The sequence below is a fragment of the Anomaloglossus baeobatrachus genome, chromosome 7, assembly GCF_048569485.1.
Source record: "Anomaloglossus baeobatrachus isolate aAnoBae1 chromosome 7, aAnoBae1.hap1, whole genome shotgun sequence".
Lineage (NCBI taxonomy): Eukaryota > Metazoa > Chordata > Amphibia > Anura > Aromobatidae > Anomaloglossus > Anomaloglossus baeobatrachus.
In genome coordinates, this window is record NC_134359.1 from 196,142,188 (window position 1) to 196,164,297 (window position 22,110).

The 22,110-nt window shown below is 49.7% G+C and overlaps 1 protein-coding gene across 1 annotated transcript in view; it reads right to left on the reverse strand.

The window, feature by feature from the left end:
• Positions 1-22,110, reverse strand: part of ZC3H15 (zinc finger CCCH-type containing 15) — a 112,740-nt gene that overhangs the window by 89,419 nt on the left and 1,211 nt on the right. Inside the window, exons 2-5 of the mRNA XM_075319063.1 lie at positions 21,087-21,188; positions 19,181-19,292; positions 15,335-15,487; positions 3,393-3,484 (exon numbers count right to left, since the gene is read on the reverse strand). Of these exons, the coding sequence (XP_075175178.1) occupies positions 3,393-3,484; positions 15,335-15,487; positions 19,181-19,292; positions 21,087-21,188 (459 nt within the window). The remainder of the gene's footprint in view (positions 1-3,392; positions 3,485-15,334; positions 15,488-19,180; positions 19,293-21,086; positions 21,189-22,110) is intronic.

Genomic DNA, 22,110 nt, shown 5'->3' on the forward strand with positions numbered 1-22,110 from the left:
GAGGGAGGCTGGGAGGATGAGGCTGGGAAGAAGGAGGCTGGGAGGAGAGAGGCTGATCCTGAGGAAGGCTGGGAAGAGGAGGCTGATGCTGAGGGAGGCTGGAAGGAGAGAGGCTGATGCTGGGAGAGGCTGGAAGGAGAGAGGCTGAGGCTGGGAGGAGAGAGGCTGATGCTGGGGAAGGCTGATGCTGAGGGAGGCTGGGAGGGGAAAGCTGATGCTGGGGAAGGCTGGGAGGATGGAGGCTGGGAGGAGAGACGCTGATCCTGGGGAAGGCTGGGAGAGGGAGGCTGATGCTGGAGGAGGCTAGAAGGAGAGAGGCTGATGCTGGTGGAGGCTGATGCTTAGGGAGGCTGGGAGAGGGAAGCTGATGCTGAGGGAGGCTGGGAGGAGGGAGGCTGGGAGAGGTAGGCTGAGAGAAGAGAGGCTGATGCACACACACACACACACACACACACACGCGCACTGCACAACACACCACACACACTGGGAACCACAAACAACTGCCCTACACAGACACCCACACACACAGACAACGCTGCACACACACAACACCCAACACACAAACACCGCGGCACACACAAATATATGCACATACCGCACAACACACACATTGCACAAAACATACCTCCCCCCAAAACACACCACACACACACAAACCGCGCAACACACACACAACGCTACAGACACACAGCGCTCCACAAACAACGCAACACACATACAACACCGCTCTCACCCCCCGTCACACCCAGACAACACCCAGAACATGTACAGCCCCTACACAAACACTTGGTAACTACACACAACATCTATCTATCTATATCTATATCTATAGCTATATCTCTATATATATATATCTATATATCTATATCTATATCTATATATAACAAAAATCATACATGAACTACATAATACGTAAATTCTAGAATACCCGATGCGTAGAATCGGGCCACCTTCTAGTATCTATATAATTGCCTTAGTCTGTCTGTCTGTCTGTCATGCTCCAAAATTGTGTCCTTACGGTGACACAAAGCTGATTGGCCGCTGAGCTCGCCATGGCCCCGCCCCCCCCACACGGATTGGCCTCTCGCCCCGGCTCTCTGCAGGCCCCGCCCCCCTCACGCAATGCACGCTCGCTCTGGCCCAACTGACACGGAGCTCCGACTCCCAGGTGAGTACACACACACACACACACATCAGATCACACTCACTCTCACACACACACACCTCACAACATCCTGGGATATCGCTTGCTTCTACACCGGCTCCGTCACGATCCCAGCAGCGCCAGACATAACCTTGCGATGCTGGGATCTTGACGTAGCCCGTGAACGCTGGTAACCATTATACACATCGGGTAACTAAGGTCCCTTGGTTACCCGATGTGTATCATAGTTACCAGTGTACACCGGCTCCGTCACGATCCCAGCAGCGCCAGACATAACCTTGCGATGCTGGGATCTTGACGGAGGCCGTGAACGCTGGTAACCATTATACACATCGGGTAACTAAGGTCGATGTGGGATGTAGCACGATGGGGGGTGCGCAGCATGGGGGATGTAGCACGATGGGGGGTGCGCAGCATGGGGGATGTAGCACGATGGGGGGTGCGCAGCATGGGGGATGTAGCACGATGGGGGGTGCGCAGCATGGGGGATGTAGCACGATGGGGGGTGCGCAGCATGGGGGATGTAGCACGATGGGGGGTGCGCAGCATGGGGGATGTAGCACGATGGGGAGGTGCGCAGCATGGGGGATGTAGCACGATGGGGAGTGCGCAGCATGGGGGGGATGTAGCACGATGGGGAGTGCGCAGCATGGGGGGGATGTAGCACGATGGGGAGTGCGCAGCATGGGGGGGGATGTAGCACGATGGGGAGTGCGCAGCATGGGGGGGATGTAGCACGATGGGGAGTGCGCAGCATGGGGGGGATGTAGCACGATGGGGAGTGCGCAGCATGGGGGGGATGTAGCACGATGGGGAGTGCGCAGCATGGGGGGGATGTAGCACGATGGGGAGTGCGCAGCATGGGGGGGGATGTAGCACGATGGGGAGTGCGCAGCATGGGGGGGATGTAGCACGATGGGGGATGTAGCACGATGGGGGGTGCGCAGCATGGGGGATGTAGCACGATGGGGAGTGCGCAGCATGGGGGACGTAGCACGATGGGGAGTGCGCAGCATGGGGGATGTAGCACGATGGGGGATGTAGCACGATGGGGGATGTAGCACGATGGGGGATGTAGCACGATGGGGGATGTAGCACGATGGGGGATGTAGCACGATGGGGGATGTAGCACGATGGGGGATGTAGCACGATGGGGGTGCGCAGCATGGGGGATGGGGCACGATGGGAGGTGCACACCTCCCCCCAACACACACACACACAGGGAACCACAAACACCGCCATACACAGACACCCACACAGACAACGCTGCACACACACACACACAACACCCAACACACAAACACCGCGGCATACATAAATATACGCACATACCGCACAACACACACATTGCACAAAACATACCTCCCCCCAAAACACACCACACCCACACAAACCGCGCAACACACACACACACACACACACACAACGCGACAGACACACAGCGCTCCACAAACAACCCAACACACATACAACACCGCTCTCACCCCCCGCCACACCCAGAACATGTACAGCGCCCTACACAAACCCTTGGTAACTACACACAACAACATCTATGTCTATAACAAAAATCATACATGAACTACACAATACGTAAATTCTAGAATACCCGAAGCGTAGAATCGGGCCACCTTCTAGTGTAATATATTAATATAAATATATATATATATATATATATATATATATATATATATATATATATATATATATATATTTATTAAATATAATATAATATAATATAATATAATATAATATAATATAATATAATATAATATAATATAATATATATATATATATATATATTATATATATATACATACATACATATACATAAAGGAAAAGATTACAAAGTCTGGTAACATCTAGGGCCCATGGATTGATTCTACTGTTGGAAAATCTATTTGTGTAGGCATAGTAAACTAACTTTCCCTTTCTTTATGTGGACTTTGTAAATGGACCTTTGCTGGATGATACTTTCTGACTGAAAGCTGCTTCCATATTGAACTATTAGACTTTACTGAATTGTCTCATGCTCAGGAGGATTACACTTTTCATGTATTACATGGATGGCCATTCATCTGAATAGAATCCATGTAACACCACATTTCCCTGCAGTGTTGTTCATAAAATGGTCACAAACTCCCCACATAGTACACCCTGACTATGATAACTATGGCGGTGAACTTTCCACAAATGCTGAGAAAAAAAAAAAATTCTTAATGTAACATACTATCTGTGTTTTAGGTTTCTTCTTTTCCGCTTCTCCATGCTTCTTGTTCACTACTTCTTCCAGTTTTTTCTCGTCCCAATTTTCCATTGTATCTACAAGAATATGGATATATAGTCACGCTGTACTTTGAGTCTGAACAAATATGTAAACATCACTGAAACGGTGTATCCACCTATTTAATTCACATCTATAGGAAAAAAAAACACAACTGATTTTTGTGTACTCACCGTAAAATCGTTTTCTCTTAGCTATCATTGGGGGACACAGGACCATGGGTGTTATGCTGCTTATCCATAGGAGGACACTAAGTAGATGCAAATACTCCTAACAAAAAAAGTACTGAGAGAGAAAAAAGCTAAGGGTCAGCAGGGCAACAGGGAGGGTGCCGTGTCCCCCAATGATGGCTAAGAGAAAACGATTTTACGGTGAGTACACAAAAATCCGTTTTTCTCTGACGCCTCATTGGGGGACACAGGACCATGGGACGTCCTAAACCTGTCCCTGGGTGGGTAAACAAACAACGCAACCCAAGGACTAGGAACCAGTCCCAGATAGCCAGGAGCGCCTACTGAGATAGGTGCTCCACTATCGTTTGCAGAATTTTCCTACCTAGGTTCGCCTCAGCCGAAGCCTGGGTATGGACTCGGTAAGGCTTTAAAACAGTATGTAGGCAAGACCAGGTCGCAGCCTTACACCCCTGTTCCACTGAAGCCTGATGCCCAAGAGGCGCCAACTGCTCGCGTGGAATAAGTCCGCAGCCCACTAGGAATGGGCTTGAGTTTCAAGTGGTAGACCACCTGGATCGCAGAGCGAATCCAGGGAGCCAGTGTTGCCTATGAAGCTGCCTCTCCTTTCTTAGGCCTTTCAGGAATGACTAACAAGGAGTCTATGTTCCTAAAGGGGCTGTCCTGGGTACGTAATATCTGAGAGTCCTCAAGGTCTAGCGAATATAGGAACCTTTCCACCCTATGGACTGGGTGTGGACAAAAGGAAGGCAGAACTATGTCCTCGTTCATATGAAACGGGGAAGTAACCTTCGGAAGAAACCACCTTGTCCTGATGAAAGATCAGGAAGGGTTCGCAGCAAGAGAGTGCTGCCAGTTCCGAAACTTGTCTGATGGACGTAATCGCCAGTAAGAATGTTACCTTCCAGGACAGAAGAGCAAGAGAAGATTCCTTAAGAGGTTCAAAGGGGGACCTCTGGACACCATCCAAAACGAGATTGAGGTCCCATGGGTCCAGCGACCGTTTGTACGGGGGAACTAGATGGGAAACACCCATGAGGAAAGTCTTGACTTGCGGACGGACTGCAAGCTAGGCGGTATTGATAGAATATTGAGAGAGATGAAACCTGCCCCTTAAGGGAGCTGAGGGCCAACCCCTTTTGCAACCTGACTGCAAAAAAAAAAAACAAAAAAAAAAAAGCAAGAATTCTGGGGATCGCCAGAGGCATAGGTTAAACATTAGATTCCCTACACTGGGAAAGGAAAAAGTTTTCCACGTACGGTGGTAAATACGGGATGAAGGCCGGCTTTCGGGCACTGTACATGGTGGAGATGACCACGGGAGAGAATCTCGCTCTTGTTAAAGTCCAGGTCTCAATGGCCAGGCAGTCAGCTTCAGGGCTCTGGAGTTCTGATGGGAAATGGGCCCTTGGGTCAGCAGGTCTGGGATGCTTACGAGGCGCCATGAGCAATTGTACTAATTCGGCATACCAGGCGCACCTGGGCTAGTCCGGTGCTATTAGTATCACTGGGACGCCTTCTGCCTTTATCTTCCCGATTACTCGCGGCAGCAGGGGCAGAGGCGAAAAACATGTAAGGTAGACGGAAGCGACTTCAGGAGACTAGAGCATCCGCGCCGATGGACTGTGGATCACGTGACCTTTGCGTTCAACCTTGAGGCCATTAGATCTACATCTGGTGTACCCCAGCGAGTGATGTGTGGGAACACTTCTGGGTGGAGAAACCACTCTCCGGCGGCCAGGCCTTGGCGACTTAGAAGGTCCGCCGCCCAGTTCTCTACTCCCAGTATGTGTAACGCTGAAAACACAGACCCCCGTCGATTCGGCCCAGCTGAGGATCCTGAGGACCTCGAGATAAGCTGTCTTGCTGCTGCTACCTCCCTGCAGAATGACCTAGGCCACAGCTGTTGCACTGTCCAATTGGACCTGAATCAAACGACCTGCTAGCAGAAGGGGGGGGGGGGGAATGACCTGAGCACGAGAAAGATCGCACTGATTTTCAGGATGACTTCTGGGAAGGGAAGACTCCTGGGGCGTCCAACGTCCCCAAGCAGTGTGGAGCCAGTGCGCTGCTCCCCAGACTAAGAGGCTGGCGTTCGTGGTCAGGAGTAGCCAGTCCACTTGGGGGAGAAAAACTCCCTCTCGATATGGAAGAGGACTGAAGCCACCAGCAAAGCGCATACCTGACTGAAGGTGTCAGGTGAAAAGTTCGTCCAAGGAAAAGGGGCTCTTATCCCAGGCAGCTAGAAGCGCAAGCAGTGGGCGGTGGTGTGGCTAAGCGAGCAGCACTGCCTCTATAGCCGCCACTATCCTACCTAGCACTCATACTGAATCGTATGGAGCGAGAGGAGTAGGTAGAAGGCAGTGTACCGCTTGTTGTAGAGCGGTCGCCTTGTCTTGAGGGAGAAATATCAAGCCCCGAAGGGTGTCCAGGGACATGCCCAGGGAAGTAACGGATTTTGACGGGACCGGGGATGATTTGACTGGAGTCAGAAGCCGCCCAAAACGGGATAGGGTGCCCACAGAGATCTGCACGCTGGTTGAGCCCTTGATGAGGAGGCCATCCAAGCAAGGCAGAACAGCCACTCTCCTGGCGTGAAGGGCACTCATGGCGGCCGCCATGACCTTTGTTAAGACCCTTGGTGCTGTGGCAGAGCCGAGGGAAGGGCCAGAAATGAAAAAAAAAGAAGTCCTGAACAGCGAAGCAGAGGAACTTTTGGTGAGCTGTAGCGATTGGTATGTGCAGGTACGCGTCCCTGATAGCTAGGGAGGCAAGGAATTCTCCTTCGACCAGAAAGGTAAAAATGGACCCTAGGAATTCCATTCTGAATCTCCTCACGTGCACGTTTGCACGAGAGGTCCAGGATGGGTCGAACTGACCTGTCCTTTTTTGGGGACCACGAGAGGTTGGAATGAAGGGAATTTTGTTACTTACCGTAAATTCCTTTTCTTCTAGCTCTTATTGGGAGACCCAGACGATTGGGGTATAGCTACTGCCCTCTGGAGGCCACACAAAGCACTACATTAAAAGTGCAAGGCCCCTCCCCCTCTGGCTATACCCCCCCCGTGGTATCACGGGTTCTCCAGTTTTAGTGCCAAAGCAAGAAGGAGGAAGCCAATAACTGGTTTAAACAAATTAACTCCGAATAACATCGGAGAACTGAAAAACCGTTCAACATGAACAACATGTGTACCCGCAAACAACAAAAAAACATCCCGAAGGACAACAGGGCGGGTGCTGGGTCTCCCAATAAGAGCTAGAAGAAAAGGAATTTACGGTAAGTAACAAAATTCCCTTCTTCTTCAGCGCTCTATTGGGAGACCCAGACGATTGGGACGTCCAAAAGCTGTCCCTGGGTGGGTAAAGAAATACCTCATGTTAGAGCTGCAAAACAGCCCTCCCCTACGGGGGTGTCACTGCCGCCTGCAGGACTCTTCTACCTAAGCTGGCATCCGCCGAAGCATAGGTATGCACCTGATAATGCTTGGTGAAAGTGTGCAGACTGGACCAGGTAGCTGCCTGGCACACCTGTTGAGCCGAAGCCTGGTGACGTAATGCCCAGGACGCACCCACGGCTCTGGTTGAGTGGGCTTTTAGCCCTGAAGGAACCGGAAGCCCCGCAGAACGGTAGGCCTCTAGAATTGGTTCTTTGATCCATCGAGCCAGGGTGGCTTTAGAAGCCTGCAACCCCTTGCGCGGCCCAGCGACAAGGACAAAAAGCGCATCGGCACGGCGCATGGGCGCCGTGCGGGAAATGTAGATTCTGAGTGCTCTCACCAGATCTAGCAAACGTAAGTCCTTTTCATACCGGTGAACCGGATGAGGACAAAACGAAGGCAAGGATATATCCTGATTAAGATGAAAAGAGGATACGACCTTAGGGAGAAACTCCGGAATAGGGCGCAGCACTACCTTGTCCTGGTGGAACACCAGGAAGGGAGCCTTGGATGACAGAGCTGCCAGCTCAGACACTCGCCGAAGCGATGTGATCGCAACAAGAAACGCCACTTTCTGTGACAGCCGAGAAAAGGAAACTTCCTTCAGAGGCTCGAAGGGCGGCTTCTGGAGAGCAACTAGTACCCTGTTCAGATCCCATGGATCTAACGGCCGCTTGTACGGGGGCACAATATGACAGACCCCCTGCAGGAACGTGCGCACCTTAGAAAGACGTGCTAGACGCTTCTGAAAAAACACGGATAGTGCCGAAACTTGCCCTTTAAGGGAGCTGAGCGACAAGCCCTTTTCTAACCCCGATTGCAGGAAGGAAAGAAACTTGGGCAATGCAAATGGCCAGGGAGACACTCCCTGAGCAGAGCACCAGGCTAAGAAAATCTTCCACGTTCTGTGGTAGATCTTAGCCGAATTCGACTTTCTAGCTTGTCTCACTGTGGCAACGACTCCTTGAGATAATCCTGCAGATGCTAGGATCCAGGACTCAATGGCCACACAGTCAGGTTCAGGGCCGCAGAATTCTGATGGAAAAACGGCCCTTGGGACAGTAAGTCTGGACGGTCTGGCAGTGACCACGGTCGACCGATCGTGAGATGCCACAGATCCGGATACCACGACCTCCTCGGCCAACCTGGAGCGACGAGTATGATGCGGCTGCACTCGGATCTGATCTTGCGTAGCACTCTGGGCAAGAGCGCCAGAGGCGGAAACACGTATGGGAGCTGAAACTGCGACCAATCTTGAACCAAGGCGTCTGCCGCCAGAGCTCTTTGATCGCGCGACCTCGCCATGAATGCCGGGACCTTGTTGTTGTGCCGGGATGCCATTAGGTCGACGTCCGGCACTCTCCAGCGGCGACAGATTTCCTGAAACACGTCCGGGTGAAGGGACCATTCCCCTGCGTCCATGCCCTGGCGACTGAGGAAGTCTGCTTCCCAGTTTTCTACGCCTGGGATGTGAACCGCGGATATGGTGGATGCTCTGTCCTCCACCCACATTAGAATGCGCCGGACTTCTTGGAAGGCTTGCCGACTGCGCGTCCCTCCTTGGTGGTTGATGTATGCCACCGCTGTGGAGTTGTCCGATTGGATTCGGATCTGCTTTCCTTCCAACCACTGTTGGAAGGCCAGTAGAGCAAGATACACTGCTCTGATCTCCAGAACATTGATCTGAAGGGTGGACTCCTGCGGAGTCCACGTCCCCTGAGCCCTGTGGTGGAGAAATACTGCTCCCCACCCTGACAGACTCGCATCTGTCGTGACTACTGCCCAGGATGGGGGCAGGAAGGATCTTCCCTGAGACAATGAGGTGGGAAGGAGCCACCATTGTAGGGAGTCCTTGGCCGTCTGGGAAAGCGAGACTTTCCTGTCCAGGGACGTTGACTTCCCGTCCCATTGGCGGAGAATGTCCCATTGAAGTGGGCGCAGATGAAACTGCGCAAAGGGAACTGCTTCCATGGCCGCCACCATCTTCCCTAGGAAATGCATGAGGCGCCGCAAGGGATGCAACTGGCCCTGCAGAAGAGATTGCACCCCTGTCTGTAGGGACCGCTGCTTGTTCAGCGGAAGCTTCACTATCGCTGCTAGAGTATGAAACTCCATGCCAAGATACGTTAGTGATTGAGTCGGTGATAGGATCGACTTTGGAAAGTTGATGATCCATCCGAAAGACTGTAGGGTCTCCAGCGTAGCATTCAGGCTGTGCTGACATGCCTCTTGAGAGGGAGCTTTGACCAATAAATCGTCTAGGTAAGGGATCACCGAGTGTCCCTGAGAGTGCAAGACTGCTACCACCGCCGCCATGACCTTGGTGAAGACCCGTGGGGCTGTTGCCAGACCAAATGGCAGAGCTACGAACTGAAAATGGTCGTCTCCTATCACAAAACGTAGAAAACGTTGATGTTCTGTAGCAATTGGCACGTGGAGATAAGCATCTTTGATGTCTATTGAGGCAAGGAAGTCTCCTCTGGACATTGAGGCAATGACAGAACGCAGGGTTTCCATCCGGAACTTCCTGGCGTGCACATGTTTGTTGAGCCGTTTTAGGTCCAGAACAGGACGGAACGAGCCGTCCTTTTTTGGAACCACAAAGAGATTGGAGTAAAACCCTCGCCCTTGTTCCTGAGGAGGGACTGGGATCACCACTCCTTCCGCTCTTAAGGAGCCCACCGCCTGCAGCAGAGCATCTGCTCGGTCTGGATGTGGGGAGGTTCTGAAGAACCGAGCTGGAGGACGAGAATTGAACTCGATTCTGTACCCGCGAGACAAAATGTCCGTCACCCACCGGTCTTTGACCTGTGACATCCAAATGCCGGAAAAGCGGGAGAGCCTGCCCCCGACCGGCGATGCGGAGGGAGGGGGCTGGAAGTCATGAGGTAGCCGCTTTGGAAGCGGTACCTCCATTTGCTTTCTTGGGGCGCGTGTGAGCCCGCCACGAATCTGAGTTTCTTTGCGTCCTCTGAGTCCCTTTGGACGAGGTAAATGGTGTCTTGCCCGAACCTCGAAAGGACTGAAACCTCTGCTGCCACTTTTTCTGCTGAGGTTTGGTTGTTCTGGGTTGTGGTAAAGAGGAGTCTTTACCCTTAGACTGCTTAATGATATCAGCCAATGGCTCGCCAAACAGTCTATCTCTAGATAAAGGCAAGCTGGTTATAACATTTTTTGGAACCAGCATCTGCTTTCCAGTCCTTTAACCACAAGGCTCTGCGCAAAACTACCGAATTGGCGGACGCCATTGAGGTGCGACTGGTAGATTCTAGGACCGCATTGATAGCGTAAGACGCAAACGCCGACATCTGCGTGGTAAGGTGCGCCACTTGCGGCACTGCTGGATGTATGATAGCATCCACTTTTGCTAAGCCAGCTGAAATAGCCTGGAGTGCCCATACGGCTGCGAATGCCGGAGCAAACGACGTGCCGATAGCTTCATAGACAGATTTTAACCAAAGGTCCATCTGTCTGTCATTGGCATCTTTAAGTGAAGCGCCATCCTCCACTGCAACTATGGACCTAGCTGCGAGTTTGGAAATCGGGGGGTCTACCTTTGGACACTGTGTCCAGCGCTTGACCACCTCAGGAGGGAAAGGGAAACGCGTATCTTTAGATCGTTTAGAGAAACGCCTTTCTGGGTGAGCGTCGTGCTTCTGGATTGATTCTCTGAAGTCAGCGTGATCCAACAAAGCACTCAATTTACGCTTGGGATAAAGGAAACGAAACTTCTCCTGCTCCGCAGCCGCCTCTTCTGCTGAAGGGGCTGGGGGAGAAATATCCAACAGCCTATTGATGGCTGAGATAAGGTCGTTTACCATGGCATCCCCATCAGGGGTATCCAGGTTGAGAGGGGTTCCAGGAATGGATTCCTGATCACTCTCATCAGACACATCACAGGGAGACTGATTGCGCTGAGACCCTGAGCAGTGTGATGACGTCGAGGGTCTTTCCCAGCGAGCTCGCTTAGGGTGGCTGGGGCTATCATCTGAGTCATAATCCTCGGCCTGTGAAGCCGGGGACCCCCCTGTGGGCTGGATTAATTCCAAGTGAGGGGGACCTGAGGACAGAGGCCTCGCCGTGCCCAAAGACTGAGCCCCATGCATAGATTGCAAGGTTTCAAGGATTTTTGCCATAGAGACAGACATATTATCAGCAAAAACTGCAAAGTCTGTCCCTGTCACCGGGGCAGGACTTACAGGCGTCTCAGCCTGGGTCACTCTCCCTCCTGACTCCGGCTGGCGAAGCAGCACCGGGTCGGAGCATTGCACACAATGGGGGTCATCGGAGCCTTCTGGTAGATTAGCCCCACATGCAGCACACGCAGTATACACAGCCCTAGCCTTGGCAGCCTTGCGTTTTGAGGATGGCATGTTGTTGCTTCCCCAGAGTGGTCTGGGAGATGCAGCCAGAAGCGACCTCACAGTGCAAGAAATACAATATCTCTATATCCTACACAGTACACCGATACACCGTGAGGCACTAGAGGGACCAGCACAGAAAAATCGCTTACCGCCCGCTTAAAAAGCGGGTGTGTGGTCGCCAGATAGCCCCTAGTCCAGGTCTCCCAGAGCCTTGCGTCCTTCCTCCAGCCAGACTGCATGTAATGGCTGCCGGCGTCCTGAGAGAGAAGGGGGGCGGGCCCTGGGCGTTCCTGGCTAAGAGCGGGAAGCCTGCTTCCCTCTGTGCCTAGTGTGAGGGCTGGAGCGTGTAAATCAGGCTCCAGCCCTCGTCGCTGCTAGCGAACAGCGTCTCTCCCCTACCCTGAATGACAGGGTGGGGGCGGGAACGAATCGGAGCTGCCGGCGTCCTAGGCCCAAAAAAGCCGGGGACTCAATTTATAACCGCCGCCGCCGTAAAAGCGCGGACGGCGGATCCCCGGCGCACCACAAGTCACAGCAGCGCCGCCCGGTCCAGAGGGGGTCGGCGCTGCGTTCCCATACACAAACAATCCCCCAGTAATCTGTAGGGACACTAACTCCAACGTTGCGGTCCCCGGCGCACTACAACACCCAGCCAGCCCGGAGTGTGTCTGTGCCTGCCGGGGACACAGAGTACCTGTATGATGCAGGGCCTGTCCCTGATCGTACTCCTGCTCCGAATCCATCAGGTTCTAATGGGTCTGTGGATGGAGCCCGGCGTCAGAGCTGAGAGGCCGGCAGGATCCCACTTCCACAGAGCCCTACCAGGGGATGTGGAAGGAAAACAGCATGTCAGGCTCCAGCCCTGTACCAGCAATAGGTACCTCAACCTTACAACACCATCCAGGGGTGAGAAGGGAGCATGCTGGGGACACTATATGTGTCCTCTTTTCTTCCATCCGAAATAGTCAGCAGCTGCTGCTGACTAAAATCTGTGGAGCTATGCATGGAATGTCTGACCTCCTTCGCACACAAAGCTAAAACTGGAGAACCCGTGATACCACGGGGGGGGTATAGCCAGAGGGGGAGGGGCCTTGCACTTTTAATGTAGTGCTTTGTGTGGCCTCCAGAGGGCAGTAGCTATACCCCAATCGTCTGGGTCTCCCAATAGAGCGCTGAAGAAAGAAGGCCTTGAACCGCTCGCCGTCCGGAACAGGTATCATCACCCCCGCCGTTTTGAGGGAGTGGATCGCTGAGGAGAAGGCCTCGCGGTGTTTTGGAGCCTTTGGGGGGGGGGGGTTTGAGAGAAAAGACTGACCAGGGTATCGGGTCCGGAATTCAATGTGGTAATCAGAAGACACAAGGTATCGCACCCATTTGTGGTCTGAAGCGGCAGCACAGATGGAGGAGGACGAGACTCCTCGGTCTTTGTCTAGCCTGCCAGGACGAGGTGGACTCAGGGAGGTCTGAGAAGGTCGGCCCCTGCGTGTCTAGTAAAAATCCTGGCCTAGAGTTGGGGGAGGGAGGTACTCTTTTTCCTCCCGTGGCATCAGACAAAAAAAAAGAGCCTGTCCAGACGATCAGCAAACCATCGGTCTGGAAAGGAGTACTGTGGAGGCTTCTTAGAGACCGAGTCCGCTCTCCATTATCGGAACCAGAGGGCCTTACAGATGGCTATGGTATTTGAGGCGGCAATAACTGCGCAGGTAGCAGCGTCGAGGGAGGCCTGCATGAGGTACTCTGCCGCCGCAGCAATGTGAACTGTTACATCTGTGAGGGTCTAAGGGAAACTGGTAGTCCTGGTGCCTGTGCGACCCACACGGAAGGGGAGAGGGACCCACAGCCTCAAGGCGGAGCGATCGAGCTGCTCCACTTATCTGTCTGTCGGGTCCTTGAAGGAAGATCCATCAAAGTAAAAAAGACAGGAGGGTCCTTCAGGCAGGCGGAAGCCGGGTGAGGGTCCACCGAGGCCGGATCGGCCCAGCCCTTAGAGACAGCTAAGCCAAAGGGGTACCGGGACTCCATGAGTTTACGGATACCGAAGCGGCGGCAAAAAACTTTTTTCTTTTTTAGGTTTCTTCACCCTTTTAAAAGGAGACCGCAGGGTCAGTAGTAGTGGATGGGAGATCTTCCACATGCAGAGTTTTGGTTGATTGCTGCAATAAGTCCATCGCAGCTTGATCGCTCGGGGAGGTTGAAACCAAGGAATCATCCCGGTACAAACATCATTCCCCTTCCTCCGGCTCCTCAGAGACCGCGGAACATGTGGGAGAACCCCTTCTGTGTACCCCAGAGGGAGAACCATGGGGGTCATGCCCTTTTTCTGATCTGCAACCGGTGAAGCAGAGGGCTGATTCTTATCAGAAGGACCCTCTATAGAGGTGTCATCAGGCTGAGTTGTGTCCAGGGGCCCCGAGGGGTGTGAGGACGATGTTGCATAGCCAGCACCAGGTTCTGGGCTGGCAGTGGTTGCTGCGGTGGTGGGGGAGGGGGAGCTACAAGGGCACCGGACTCACAGAAGGAAGAGGTGCTATCATCCCCTAGTAGCTCAGCGTGGCAGGATACATTAAAAAAGTCTTATAGTTGTTGCTGTAGTTGTGCAGGGCATAAAACATGTGACTGCAGCCTCTGGCTGATGAGCCACAAACTCTGATTGTAATGAGGGAGTAATGCTCTGAAGAGCTAATGTGCAAGTGAGGCTATAACTCACCCAGAACCCTGTTGGCCCCTCCCCCCTGCTCCTGTGTCCCAGTTCCTGTGGGAAGGAGGAAACCAGCTCTGAGAGACGCCCACAGGCTCTGATCACAACAAGAGGGAGCAATGTTCTGTAGGGCTCCTGTGTGAGGCGAGGTACGTGCGCCTTCGTGAGGGGGGGGCGTGGCTTAGAGTGTCGGAGGGGATGGGGCTTAGCTCTGACAAGAAGGCATGAGAAAATATAATAAACAAAAAAAAAAAATGGTGGGAAGGGACTCCCCTTCCCCCCTCCAGCCCTGCACAACAATGGTGGACAGAAAAAAAAAACTCTAAGTGTACCGCAGCTGCGGGAGCACTGAGTCCTGGAGGCTCGCCCCCTCCCCCCACCACAGGTGGAATGCTATGCAGGAGTCTGCAATCAGCCCATGTGCATCCAGTCAGTGTGACCTTTTCTCCAATTCCTGTCAGGGAGCCAGTGTGGAGATTCTGACGCCTGCTGTGCCCGGTCACAGAGCGTGTATCAACTGAGAGCCTGCAAGAGGGACTGAGGAATTTTTCATCTGCTCTGGGCTTTGGAAAAATCGGTGCCTTGAGACCCGTCGTCCAGTGAGTAACAGCCCAGGATCCAGCGTCGCAAAAGGGGGTACGGGGAGGCGACACTCCGCGTTCCCGCCTGTTGATGGTTTTGGGAAATCGGTCCCCAAAGGAAACAGTCGCCCTCTAAAAACAAAAAATTCTTGCTGCAGTAGTCTGCAGAGATATGCCTCCTATAGAGACTAAGCTAAAACTGAAGCAGCCTGCCTGGGCCAGGGGGTGTATACTGCTGGGGAGGAGCTAACATCTTTGCATCTACTTAGTGTCCTCCTATGGATAAGCAGCATAACACCCATGGTCCTGTGTCCCCCAATGAGGCGTCAGAGAAAAAAAAATATTTAGAATATGAAGATACAACTTGAGCATCACAATGTATGTCTGGTATCATCGGCACAGACAAGGACGCCATCTTTCAGATAAGTCAGCTCATATGTTTCTGCTATGGACAGAAAGGTGTAAGTGCTCGTCCATAACACGTGGATGGGCAGAACACCCGGACTACAGACATGCTCACATCCAACTATAATCCTGGGGAGGCAGCGGTCCGTATGAATGTGATGTCACCTCGGGGTCACCTGTTGGGTATGGCTGAAGTATACAGGCAGTGTTACCTTTCTCAAGCTCATCATCTCTTCCGTCAACGTAAACACTCCTCTTCTCACACTTTCTTTCTAAGGACAAGTCATGGGAGAATTTGCACTTGTCGCCCTTAGTGCACTGGCCTTGCTTGTAGAAAGCGCATACTACAGACTTTGGATCAGCACCTATAAAAGCAAAATTAAAGTCATTCCCTTATGTCAGATATATGCAGTTCACCAAGAATATTGGATTTGTTAAGTGAGGGACAGGGGAGATTATTTGGATTATTTCCTTGCTGTGACAGGCACAAGCACAGATGCACAGCTCACAGATTACACAGAGCCAGGAGTGAATGGTGAGCAGCCTACAACAGGGGCTGCAGCATTATATGCCCATCTATGAATGCACAAGCATATATATAGGACCTGGGGCCTCCACAGCAGTTCTGTGCTACACCTCATACACAGGATCCTTACACCTCCAGTAATCCGCACAATAAGGGTCCTTACTAGTGATGAGCAAGCACTACCAGGCTCAGCTGCTCAATATTCCTAAAGAGCTGTTGGATTTGACTGGAGTATAATCAGAGTCAATGGTTAAATGCAAGCATTTTTTCGGGAAATCTGAAAAAAAAAAAAATGCTTGTGTTCCCCATTGACTTCCATTATACTTGGGTCCTCGAGTCACACCCATCTGGGCATCCAATTGTTCATTATGAGTACCCGAGCATGGTGGTGCTCGCTCATCACTAGTCATTCTTTATACAGGTCCTGCAGATCATCCATAGAAGCAGCAATAAACAAAGAAGGGGACATGTCACTCATTGGAGCAGAAACACTTAATTGTGCTGGTTGGACCCCTAATGACCAAATAACAAGTGTTCACTTTTAGGGATTTTTTTTTTTTATTTACGTCCATGTATTTTGGGCTAGAAATTATTTTTTGCAATTCAGCTGACAGGAGCTCAGAAACTCTCCTGTCAAAACAAGCTTACCGACGGATTCTCAGGTTAGCCCATCCTGCAGTGATGAATAGACAGTGCAACACAGAAGCTATAGAGAGCAAACTGTGAAAATAGGTTTATGAAACCCAACTGCAAGAAGGATTTTCAGCCCAAATTACATGCATTTAAGTAAAAAAGAAAACTGTCCCCTTTAATAGCTCCTCTTAAGGCTAAATACACACACAAACATGACCTGAATAACAGACAACTCGGCTGGAAACGTTTTACACAAGTCATAGGAGGGTCTATACATTTTGTTGCAGATTTTTGAAGCTGCTTGTGACCAGGGCTGTGGAGTCGGTAAGCCAAACCTTCGACTCAGACTCCTCAATTTCTCTTGCTCCGACTCATATTGCTTATAGTTAGGTGAAAAATTTATTGTAGTACATGAACATGTGTATGTGAACATGAGACATTTAATAATTTTTATGAAACAATAAATCAAGATATTTGGATAGAATATAAAATATATTTATTGGAATACAACTTTAGAACACAAAAAACTGTAATAAATTGTAAATACGTAATACACTATGAAATATACAGTAGATTACAGAATCTTGAGAAATTATATATATATATATATATATATATATATATATATATATATATATATATATATATATATATATATATATATATATATATATATATAAAAAATATATATATAATATATATGTATGTACACAGTTAGGTCCAGAAATATTTGGACAGTGACACAATTTTCGCGAGTTGGGCTCTGCATGCCACCACATTGGATTTGAAATGAAACCTCTACAACAGAATTCAAGTGCAGATTGTAACGTTTAATTTGAAGGTTTGAACAAAAATATCTGATAGAAATTGTAGGAATTGTACACATTTCTTTACAAAACACTCCACATTTTAGGAGGTCAAAAGTAATTGGACAAATAAACCAAACCCAAACAAAATATTTTTATTTTCAATATTTTGTTGCGAATCCTTTGGAGGCAATCACTGCCTTAAGTCTGGAACCCATGGACATCCCCAAACGCTGGGTTTCCTCCTTCTTAATGCTTTGCCAGGCCTTTACAGCCGCAGCCTTCAGGTCTTGCTTGTTTGTGGGTCTTTCCGTCTTAAGTCTGGATTTGAGCAAGTGAAATGCATGCTCAATTGGGTTAAGATCTGGTGATTGACTTGGCCATTGCAGAATGTTCTACTTTTTTGCACTCATGAACTCCTGGGTAGGTTTGGCTGTATGCTTGGGGTCATTGTCCATCTGTACTATGAAGCGCCGTCCGATCAACTTTGTGGCATTTGCCTGAAAGTATATCCCGGTACACTTCAGAATTCATCTGGCTACTCTTGTCTGCTGTTATGTCATCAATAAACACAAGTGAGCCAGTGCCATTGAAAGCCATGCATGCCCATGCCATCACGTTGCCTCCACCATGTTTTACAGAGGATGTGGTGTGCCTTGGATCATGTTCCGTTCCCTTTCTTCTCCAAACTTTTTTCTTCCCATCATTCTGGTACAGGTTGATCTTTGTCTCATCTGTCCATAGAATACTTTTCCAGAACTGAGCTGGCTTCATGAGGTGTTTTTCAGCAAATTTAACTCTGGCCTGTCTATTTTTGGAATTGATGAATGGTTTGCATCTAGATGTGAACCCTTTGTATTTACTTTCATGGAGTCTTCTCTTTACTGTTGACTTAGAGACAGATACACCTACTTCACTGAGAGTGTTCTGGACTTCAATTGATGTTGTGAACGGGTTCTTCTTCACCAAAGAAAGTATGCGGCGATCATCCACCACTGTTGTCATCCGTGGACGCCCAGGCCTTTTTGAGTTCCCAAGCTCACCAGTCAATTCCTTTTTTCTCAGAATGTACCCGACTGTTGATTTTGCTACTCCAAGCATGTCTGCTATCTCTCTGATGGATTTTTTCTTTTTTTTCAGCCTCAGGATGTTCTGCTTCACCTCAATTGAGAGTTCCTTAGACCGCATGTTGTCTGGTCACAGCAACAGCTTCCAAATGCAAAACCACACACCTGTAATCAACCCCAAACCTTTTAACTACTTCATTGATTACAGGTTAACGAGGGAGACACCTTCAGAGTTAATTGCAGCCCTTAGAGTCCCTTGTCCAATTACTTTTGGTCCCTTGAAAAAGAGAAGGCTATGCATTACAGAGCTATGATTCCTAAACCCTTTCTCCGATTTGGATGTGAAAACTCTCATATTGCAGCTGGGAGTGTGCACTTTCAGCCCATATTATATATATATATATAATTGTATTTCTGAACATGTTTTTGTAAACAGCTAAAATAACAAAACTTGTGTCACTGTCCAAATATTTCTGGCCCTGACTAATTATATATATATAAAATGTATGTGTATAATTATATATATATGTGTGTATATATATATATATATATATATATATATATATATATATATATATATATATACATACACATACATATTTACAATTTATTACAGTTTTTGTGTTCTAAAGTTGTATTCCAATAAATATATTTTATGTTCTATCCAAATATCTTGATTATTGTATCATAAAAATAATTGAATGTCTGATGGTCACATTGTACTACAATACATTTTTCACTTAAATATAAGCATTATACTAAATGTTATTTAGTAAAATATTCAGCACATTCTGCATTGCACTACTGTCCCCAATTGATTATATATTTTAGGAGTTGGAGTCGGTGCATTTTATACCGACTCCACCAAAATGAGCTCCGACTCCACAGCCCTGCTTGTGACCATAAGGTAATGGTGGTCCCCATATTAAAGAGGATGCCAAACCCCAATAATAGAGATGTAGATCCGGCAGGCTCCATTTACACACATGGACGGTGACATTCGGAGAGTATACACAGTTAATCTACCTTTGCTGACCTTTTGCGCAGCTACTACCGGTTTAAAGAGGTCATTAAGCTCTTGAAGCTCTTTCTTTTTGTCATCCTTTTTAATTTTCTTGTCCCCTTCAGTCTGCGTTACCTAAAGAACAGAAAAAGCTGAAAAATGTTCTGACATCTCTTACCACATTCTTCAATGTGTTGACCACTGAGCCTGGCTGTATCAGGCCACGCAGTGCCCACTCACACACCTCATAGCCAAGGAGTACGGCTAATGGGAAGACACTTATCGCCTCATTATCTTCACTGGACAATCCCCTTTATAGCTTACCTTTCTAGGTAAAGAAGCCGCTACCTCCACCAATTGGTCATCTTAAGGCTATGTGACTATGGGAGATTAAACTTGCGGATTTATCTGCGGAAAATCCGCGGATTTTCCCGATAAATCCACAGGTTTCAGCATGTACAGACACTCCCCATGTTATCCTATGGGACATGGGGAGTGCTGTGTCCATGCTGCGGTATGTGCGGCTGCGGAACATGCTGCGGATGTCCCGCAGCCGCACGTAATTGCATGTCAATTCTTTCTGCGGAAATCCTGGCTCTCCACTATGGAGATACAGGGCGGGACTTCCGCAGGTAATCCACATGAATGTCCGCAGGTTTACCACAGCTTTTTCGCTGTACCACCGCAGCTAAAAATAGCTGCGGATTCCAGCGAGCAGCTGCGGGAAACCTGCGGATATATCCGAAGGTACAAACTCCCGTGGACATATAGCCTAAGGGTACTCTACAGTAAAGGAGTAGTTCCCTTTCATTAAATGTTGGTCCCCAGCTGTAGGTTATAAGGACATAAACCGCATTATACTCACCTTCCCCGGGTCCACCAGCAAGTCTTGATGCTGCTCCTGGTGTTTAAAATTTTCTGCAGTGCAGACATCCCGTCAACAGCGTAGCAGTCAATAAGCAAGGCCAGCGGCTCCGAGCAGGGTGGTCCCAAGCAGACGGAACATCCCGCTGAGCTCACGGATTGGCTGCGGCACGGCTGATGTGTATCCATGCATTGCTTTACTGAGCCCACGAACCTCCACAATACTTTACCGTGTCAGTTTGAGGTCCCCTTCAGCCTCTGGTTTCTATTCTGTACACCCAGCACTTCCACCCATCGACGTCTGCATGCCTGTAGACTGCAATTCCCCAGATTCATACCACTCTGGCATCTCTGCCAACTATTGATGCACCCTACTGCTCAATCCCCCCATCGGCGTCTGCCCACTCTGCCACGTCACTATTCAGCTGTCAGTCACAACAGGCCACTTATATAGGCCATGCCCTTTCTGTGGCATCAGCGAGCGCAGTGTACTGGGGGCTTACAGCAAGTGTACTGACAAAGCTATAATGGAGGCCAAATAAATCCAATATCACTGTGCCCAGGTAAAGCATCTTACCCCTTTTCCTGAAGTGTGGTGTACATATAAGTCACATATTGAGTTCAGGTCTACGGGCTGAATCCGCAGTATACATGACAGATACTGGCTGTATCACACTGCTGGCATTTGCCGCTAACTGGAGCAAGTTTTAATTGTTTAACCACTTAAAAGCTGTTGTCAATTTCTGACATGGCATCACCGGCCCAGGTAATAAATACAAAGACAATATATGGTGTTCGTGCAGGAAAAGCCTTCATTTCTAGATGTGGATCTAGACAAAAGAATGGCCGCGTGCAAGGGGCCGCAGGGCCGTGTGCGGGGGACAGCGGGACCGTGTGGGGGGGGGGGGACAGTGGGACCGTGTGCGGGGGACAGCGGGACCGTGTGCGGGGGACAGCGGGACCGTGTGCGGGGGACCGCGGGGCGGTACACTGGCAGCCTGTCCTCCAGAAGCTAACCACTCACACTATGACGGCCACAAACCACAGCATACAGCGCTCACTTACCACTCGAGGGTTCTGCTGCCCGTATTTCACCTGATGTGTGACATTCTTTATGAATTTCTGCTGCTTGGCACCCTTCTTGTTCTTAAGGCCAAATGTCTTGTCCTTCAATGAAAAACAAAGTATTTTACGATAAAGCCACCCTCTGACAGTGCAGTGTGACAACCATATCAGTATTTCCACATACAACATAATGACATCACAGAAACCTGTCTGGAGAATCCGCTGCTTTTGTGCCCAATACCGCTGCACAGAGGACCAATATGGCTGCTTTTACTCAGTGGTTGTATTCATACATTGGCAATATGAACTACATATACCAGCTGCCCCTCAGTACACTGTGCACGGGGCTTGATAATGTGACATATTGCTGGCGTATGCCCCTATATAGCTGCATTATTTAGCTTATGGTACAAGGCAAGAAGCTGTGGTCACCTTGGACAAGTGGCTCTAACACAATTCTCTCTCTATGAGACTGCGGAGAACAGTTGAGCGCTGGACTCTGCCGGCTCTGAAGGCCCCAAATACAACGAATGAAGTGGAGGTCGGGCACATGCCCTTCTGCTTCATACAAGATGGCGCTGTGAGGAGTGATTACTGGGATCATGGAGGTCCCAGAGGTGAAAATAACCTATGAATTTAGGAATAACCCTACTGCCACCTTAGTCCTGCAGGCTTCTGTGCTGGACTAGAACAGACGGCTGCTCCAGCCCCACCATGCTTCTCAGAGCCAGCCGGCAAGATGAGTCAGTAAGTGCTGCTCCTCATCTACCAGACCGACTGTCAGCATCAAATGGGCTGTGAGGAGCTAGAAGAAGGAAAGGACTAAAGATACAAGAGAAAGCTACAGCTACCTATACAGCAGTGATACTGGCGTAGAAAGGAGGACTACATGGTCTGGTAAGGGAGTATTCACACTGCATATGAATCAAGCGTATCCATACAACCTTCTTCACCAGAGGCCGAAACACTGTATTTATCCTCTGTTGGGCTTGTATATGTGTCGCTAAGGTGCCAGTGCAGAGCT